At 44.9% G+C, this 7,800-nt stretch overlaps 1 protein-coding gene across 1 annotated transcript in view; it reads right to left on the bottom strand.

The window, feature by feature from the left end:
* LOC146977697 (rapamycin-insensitive companion of mTOR-like) overlaps positions 1 to 7,800 on the bottom strand; it is a 29,593-nt gene continuing 21,793 nt past the window's right edge. The window contains exons 30-38 of the mRNA XM_085794118.1: positions 6,332 to 6,546; positions 4,468 to 5,422; positions 3,608 to 3,785; positions 3,436 to 3,520; positions 2,548 to 2,742; positions 2,289 to 2,450; positions 1,385 to 1,508; positions 1,170 to 1,308; positions 1 to 132 (exon numbers count right to left, since the gene is read on the bottom strand). Coding sequence (XP_085650244.1) covers positions 82 to 132; positions 1,170 to 1,308; positions 1,385 to 1,508; positions 2,289 to 2,450; positions 2,548 to 2,742; positions 3,436 to 3,520; positions 3,608 to 3,785; positions 4,468 to 5,422; positions 6,332 to 6,546 — 2,104 coding nt within the window. The 3' untranslated portion in view covers positions 1 to 81. The remainder of the gene's footprint in view (positions 133 to 1,169; positions 1,309 to 1,384; positions 1,509 to 2,288; positions 2,451 to 2,547; positions 2,743 to 3,435; positions 3,521 to 3,607; positions 3,786 to 4,467; positions 5,423 to 6,331; positions 6,547 to 7,800) is intronic.

Below are 7,800 nucleotides of genomic sequence, written 5' to 3'. Positions count from 1 at the left end.
GGGGAAGTTACAGTTGGGGTAGAATGGGGATGAGTGGGGGGATGAGTCAGAGGTCAGAGGTCAGGGGTCAGGTCGCTGAGCTCAGTCCCTCTGTGGTGACATGGACAGGATGCTCTCTGCCTCCTCATACAGCTGAGAAACACAGTATGACATTTGTTAAAACAGTGGAAATTCAAACTGTATAAAACAAAAAGTTAAATCACAGAAGTGTTTGTTTTTCCTCCAGTTTTTTTAGTACTATACGGGGTCGATTCAGTTTTTTTTTCCAAGACCAATACAACATATTAGTAATCAAGGAGACTGAAACTTACTTGGAACATATGCGTCTACACAAAATTATTTTGTCCAACCCATTACACCCCTTATATCACTGAAGCTAAGGTACATAGTAGAAACAAGTCTGTGTAATGCAAACACAGTTGGACAGCCCCACACATTACATCATCAACAGCTTTAGAGGAATAAATAAAGCTACAGACCAGCTCCTCTCTCACCTCCACACACACCAATCTGTAGCATGAAGTGCATGAATATTACAGAGACTGACCGACATTGGAGAGGTGACATGTCAACCATGTTAAATGATGTTACTTCTTAAAGGGATAGTTCAACATTTTGGCAAACTGGCCCATTGCCATAATTGCTATAGTCATAGCAGCAGGTTTGTTACCTTTATTTGTCGGTGCAAGCTATTTTTAGAACGTGTGAATCCAGTCACATCAGGGAAGTTTCACAACTCACACACACACAATGCAGGGGATTTTTACAAATTAAAAGCACTTTGTAAATGGAGGATGGACAGTTCATACACCAATGTAACAACCTCCAAATATGTATTTGATAAAAATTTCAACTACTTTTATATGCGTACATTTGTGAATTTCTCTTGCAGATATTAAAAACAAGAAATATTTGTGTGCATCACAAATATGTTTATAAATCTAATTTTTTTAAATGTGGATTTTTTTTTAACCCTTACCGTTATATAAAAATCCCCAAATGCTTTTTGAATCCTTTTTTGTGCATTTATAGTATTCATTTTTAGACTGTTCTAGCTCCATACTCGTGTTAAACATACTTTCTTTTCAAATATATGTGAATGATTGTGTACAGGCTGTAGTAATGAACATAACTACTTTTCTACTAATAAAGGTGAAAGAAGAGCTTACTGGTATGAAGGGCACATCCTGGAAGAGCTCCTGAATGAAGCGGCGGGAGGTCAGGCGGAACATACAGTGAGCCAGCAGGTGGGACACCTCCGAGTACAGACAGATGTCATCGAATGCGTACGGGAACTTCTCCTTGATCCTGCAAGAGAACATTTACTCATTAGGTCAGAGCGGCCGGACGGATGGAAACAGTGCAGAGAGAAGCTCGGCCTCACGTCAGCAGGCTGGTCTCGTGGTTTTTGGTCGCCACAGAGGAGCTGAGGTTGATGACCAGGCGCAGCACCTCCTTCCTCAGCAGGATCCTGCCGGCCGGAGTGTCCTCTGGGATGGACTTGACCCCTGTCACGGTGCAGAGGAACATAAAAGGATCATCAGAAACCACAGATGCGCCAGTACAGAGTTCCTGGGCCAAGAGCAAATGTGATAATGATGATGCTAATCAATAAAAGCTGTACTGACAGGCTCTTTGGAGTAATCATAGTTGATTTTTAAAAAATGTTTACAAATTACTGCCAGACCTCGTCTCCTCACTGACTAATATGTGTACATGACAGCTCCCTCTGCTGACCACATGGAAAACTGTTGTTTCATCATTTGAAATAGCCTCAGATTACAGTAATTATTACAGTACTCACAATTAAGTGCTGGAAGTGAAGGAGTCTGAACACTGACGATGCTGTATATTTACTGTATATGGTTTTCTTCTTAGTTTATCTGACATGACTGTGCTCTAACCTCAAATACAGTAAGTTTAGAAGAGCTGACTACACAAAGGTGATCAAATAAATGAAGGACAAAATAACAGGAACTACAACATCTGGTCACTCCAAAATAAAAGCAGAAAAGAAATAGCCACCATGGAGATGAGAGTAACACTGTCCATTTCAAAATAAATGCATTTATACAGTAGTGCTTTAGTGTTAATCCTGATTTATCCAGAAAATCCAGTGTTTTTATCTCATTTTGTTCAAACAGCATCACTGCAATTTCTTGTGCACACAGATGCAGGACAGTGGCGCTGGGTGCAGAGAACGCACTGACAGGACAGACTGAGGACATAGTTGGCGACGAGGTGGACACATCATGTACTGTACCGGCTCATTATTTCCAAGGACCTACCCAGAACGAGCTCAGTGCTGTGACTGCTGCCTGCAGATCCCTGGGACACACTGTCACTGAACCCAGACGCCCCCGACAGCTTGGCTGGGACCAGGACCTCCAGGTGGTTCGCTGGAGCCGGTGGACTGCACCACTCGGACAACGGACTCACCTCTGGTGGATCTGAAGAAGAGTTGTTTAGAACCGCACTGTCACTCAGGTGTTGTATCGTCTAAGAAGTGTGAGGTGCTTTCCTGTTTTTTAGTTCAATGAAACGCACCTGAGTTGCCGTGTTGAGAGCTGAAGCCGAGCACAGACAGCCCGGCGCAGTACAGACAGTTGGCGTCAGTGTGCTCCTGCAGGCCCGTCTCCTCGGAGCCCAGCATCAGCTGCTGCTCCTCACGGCTCACTGCCATCACCTCTGTGATGCTGAGCTGAGAGCGGAGCCTGGCTGGCCGACGGCCGTCACCGAGGCCTGAACACACACACATACAGCACACATACACACTAAGAAGATGCTTATAATACATAATGTGTGTTTGGACTGTGGGAGGAAGATGGAGAATCGGCAGAGAACCCACAAGCTCTTTTGGTAGATAACAAACTGAGTGATTTATACATCCATGATACAATAAATGAGAAACATCAGATACCTCGGACACAAAGCATGACATTAATAAATGAATAAATGAATAGAATAGACTTAGTTTATTGTATTAATGTCATGCATTAACCTCATGATAGTGGGAATAATCCCTATTCACAAACACACTATATACAGTAGCACACCTACATCCACCGTTCTAGCAATACATGTCAGTGATCATGATTCATCATACACAGTACAACAAGAACTTATAAAATGTCTCATCATTATTTTATACCATAACTCAACTTTTTTTCTTATGAGTTACATGAAATCTTGCTACAATTTTAGCAACAACTAGCTGGACGAGATCACAGAGCCACGTGATCACGATCAATTTGTGCAAATTACAGCATTAGTTCTGTGAAAATCTCTTTCATAGCCAAGCAAAATTGGTATTAGAATTGAAATACCTTTTCATGAATCAATATTGAATAGAATCTGAAATCGAATTGGGAATCGAATCGATTCAGTAAATCAGTAGCTACAGTATACCCAGCCCTAGTAGGTTTTAATTCTCACCGTCAGAGTTCCCAGGGGACATTTTAGCAGGGTGCTCCTCAGACGGTGGACTTGTCTTCTTCTGGAAATATACACTTTCTTTAATCTGAAGGAAACCAAGAAAAAAAGTCTCATCCCTCAGGAAACCTCATAGGAGAACCAAGTAAACACTCTTACAGTTTATCAGCCATACCTGGAACATGTTGTTAATGTTGACAGGCAAGGCAACGCCCATGTAGTCAACAGAGGAGCCACAGGCGGCAGTGGACACGATGGAGCGCAGGGAGGAGGAGCGCTGCAGCGTGGTCTGGTTGATGGGGCTCAGCAGGTGTTCTTTATCCAGAGCTGCAAAGCTCAGAGCTTTCAGGAATCTGACAGCAGAGGAACCAGGGCACATCATCAGTCACATGTACGAAATTAACTTATTCCGACTATTTTCTTAAAGGGTTATTTCCACATTTTGGCAAATTCGCCTATTGCCATAATCCCTATAGTTTTAGGAGTAGGTTCATAACCTTTAATTGTCGGTGCCAGCTGTTTTGAGATCGGCAGGGCAGACACGCGAGCTGAAAGGTATTTCTACGTTTCCCTCATTAAACAAAATACACAATCCAACAACTCCAAAACGCTCTCGTGGACAAGTTGTGACCTATGAGATAATAATGTATAAATAAGTAACATTACGACACATGAAGCAAATACTCAGAACTACTTGTGCAGGTCACAACTTGTCCACCAGAGCGTTTTGGAGTTGTTGGATTGTGTATTTGATGAGTTTGATGAGGGAAACCAAGAAATTCCATGAGCCTCCATAGCATTAGCTGAGCAGCTCACTGCTCCGCTCCGCCATTCTAAAAATAGCTTGCACCACCAATTAAAGGTAATGAACCTACTCCTAAAACTATAGGGATTATGGCAATGGGCCAGTTAGCCAAAATGTTTAAATGTCCCTTTAAAGCTTCATTCAACATATCACTACATACAACTACTACATACTTTGAGGTTCAAGTACCAGCTGGTAAATCATTACTGTGCCGTTGCTGTTACAGGTACCTTCGTGAGGAGAGTCTGGAGTCGGGGCTGTTTGTGTTCATGGTGATGGCGTCGGTGAAGAGAATGTCCTCGGCCGGGGACGCCAGGGCGTCGCTGTGGGATAGGGACGGCTGAATGCGCTGGTGCTGCAGCCTCTTGAGCGTGGCGTAGCCCAGAGCGTCCCGGGGACTCGTGCAGCCGTTGTGGCCGGCGTATGATCCCAGCGTCTCCCTGGAGCTGGAGTGCACCAGGCTGTAGTCCGCTAAACTGCAGAGGGTGGTTGCCGAGGGAGACCTGAGGGACTGGGCCCGGCGGGGCAAGGTGTGGGAGGAGCCCGGAGGGATGAGCGAGGTGGAGCAGGACTTGGGGATGGAGAGCGGTTTGGAGCAGGGCCGGGGGGTGTGGACGGCGTGGGCGCTCATCACCGTGTTGAGGCTGACGCATTCTGTGGCGGCGGTGGGGCACAGGGTCTCCCTGGAGGGGCTGGAGCTCATGGAGCTGACGCCGCTGGTGGTGGTGTCCGTGTTGAAGCTCTGGCTGCGGCTCTTGAACTGGGCTCCGCCTCCTCCTGAAGGCCCGTCCTCAGCCAGACGCTCGAAAGTGCTCTCCAGGTGGTTCTCGTCCGTCTGAGCCTCTGACGTGTCCAGCTCCCCCTCCTCGATGCTGGGCGTGCTGCCGCCGTTCTCACTGGCTTTGCTCTCCCCCCCACCTGAGGGACTGCTGCTGTAGATGGGGAGGGTATCTGCCGCTGCGAACGAGAGGCTGGAAGGCTTCAGCCCCTCCCCTCCTCTCTGTCTGCTGTCTCTCAGGTGTGGACTGGTGGGACACCTCCTCCCCGGCAGAGACAGCGAGTGAAGAAGACGGTTGCGGAAGCGGCCGGAGCCCAGCATGTTCAGAGGACCCCGGTCCTTCAGCTTAGGACACATGTACAGAGACACGTCCTCTGAGAACTCACAGCCCTCCAGCCTCTCATCACCTACACAGGGATGGGAATAACAGAGTTATAAATAAACAGCAGTACTAACTTTTTTCAGTAACAAGTAATCAAAAAGTTACTGTTGCCCCCGTTATAACGCTGTTACAGTTACTGACAATAAGATGCACCGTTACTTGACTCAAGGAATCCCATTACAAAATAATAATACACCCGTTTAAAGCTGGGGTAGGCAGGATATGTTTTGAAAACAAGCCTTCAGCTCCGGTATCTTTGACCAATCAAATCTATTCAGGCCGCTGCATACAGAGACATAGAGAAACACTGAACGCCCTAAACACACAGACCTTTCCTTACTGACAGCTGAATGGGAAAACACAATTTTCTTAAAAAAAATTTGTTTTTAAAACAAATCCTGCCTACCCCAGCTTTAAGCGTACATTATATAGGCTACACATTTTTTTCAGTCCATCAACTAGTCAGAAAAGAGATGTTTATCTGGAACTAACCAACCCACTCAGTATCCCTCCACACAGGCAAGCTTGTGAGGAGTGAGTTGGTTAGTTCCAGATAAACGGGAGGTTCGGGTTATGATTAGGGGGTCAGTATTCCTCTTAGTGTATACTTAGTGATTTGGTTAGTTCCAGATAAAGAGGGGTTAGGGGGGCGATTCCAAGTAATTTTTGAGTAATATTTGAACTGTTAAAAAAAATGCAATAGTTACTTTTCCAAGTAATTAGTTCCTTTTCATAATGCAATAACTCAGGTACTTACTCAGTTACTTTTGGGGGGAAGTAAAAAGTAACTGTGACTGAGATAATAACTAATTACTTCTTAATAGTAACATGCCCAACACTGCATCTACATGATGTACACCTGCAAACAGCACAGAGGCATCTGTTATCACAGTGATCAAACCACTGCTTGGCTTCACTGGAGGAGTTGACTCACTGGTTTGGATGCTGGCAGCCGGCGTGGAGCTGGTGGAGCCGTTGAGCGTGGCGGAGGACAGCAGGTTGTAGGGTTTGAGCTGCGGCTCCAGCTCCTCCAGAGCCACGGGCCACAGCGAGCCGCGGCTGTGCCTCACGGCGTCCCAGCCCTGCTGCTTCAACGTGTCGCAGCCCTGCCTCGTCTTACTGATCAGACCCAGCACGTACAGACACGTCCTGCACATGAAGCACAGACATCTGCTAAAAACTGCCATCTCATCACAACTACAGCTGAAGGACTCGCTGATTTCAACATTGAAATATTCCATAAATTAAAACTGAATTGATAAGAGAGCTGCAGATTCTCATTCTCAAACTGTTTCGTTCATATTCATCAGTCTATGGCCTGGGGACGGTTTATTTCCCTGACACTGAAATCTGCTTTCACTACTTAGACCAGGTGTCTCCAACCTTTTTTCCTCTGAGAGGAAACAAAAATGAACTTTTACAAAATGAAAATGGCCGAGAGCTATTCATGTTTTGTAACATTAATTACATTCGTAAAACAAAACTGTGTTTCCCACTCTTCACGAAAATGACATGTTTTTAGCTTCTATCATACTGATAACTGAAATGATTACTTTCAGGTATTGTCCCTCCTCTATTAAAGGGATAGTTCAACATTTTGGCAAGTTGGCCCATTGCCATAATCCCTATAGTTTTAGGAGTAGGTTCGTTACCTGTATTTGTCGGTGCAAGCTATTTTTAGAACGGTGGAGCAGAGCTGCTCAGAGCTACACTATGGAGGCTCATGGGATTTTTTGGTTTCCCTCATCAAATACACAATCCAACAACTCCAAAACACTCGCATGGACAAGTTGTGACCTGCACATTCACCACGCTATGAGATAATAACGGAACGTTATGAGACAGAGTTGTTTTAGAGGTAAATTCTAATTGAAGAAGAGGATATACTGTAGGTCTGTTTCTGTTGAGCATGATATTTGTTTAACAGTGTGAGAGTAGGAGACGGAGCATTAAAGTATTTGTTGACCCTGTTTCTAAACAAAAGGTAAGGACACAGCCTGGTGATATGATAAATCACTATACTGTGGATATTTCCACTAGGGCTGTTCGATTAATCGATTTAAAATCGTAATCGCGATTATTTGGAATTGTAAAAATAAATTGTTTGAAATCGTAAAAATCGATTTTTTACTCTAACTAGGGTAATTACGGTAAGCCCCCGTTCATGAATCTGGGCTGTGCTGAATTATGGTAATGACTGCTGCCTCCTTCCTCCCATCACGCTCTCCCACTGCTCTCCCCACACACTGTAAACAAGCATGTCGGCATTTTCCTAAGACCAGTGAGGATTTCGTTGCCAAAAAGACCAACGGCCCTTTTCCACTACACAGTTACAGCTCTCACGGTCCATTAGGTCCATTTAAAAAGACACAAACAGCACACAAAATGGTTTGTCATTTAACA

This window comes from Trachurus japonicus, chromosome 12 (genome assembly GCF_045865225.1).
Source record: "Trachurus japonicus isolate A0001 chromosome 12, Traja_1.0".
NCBI lineage: Eukaryota > Metazoa > Chordata > Actinopteri > Carangiformes > Carangidae > Trachurus > Trachurus japonicus.
Note: the sequence above shows the minus strand (reverse complement) of the source record. Positions and strands in the feature narration are given on the sequence as shown.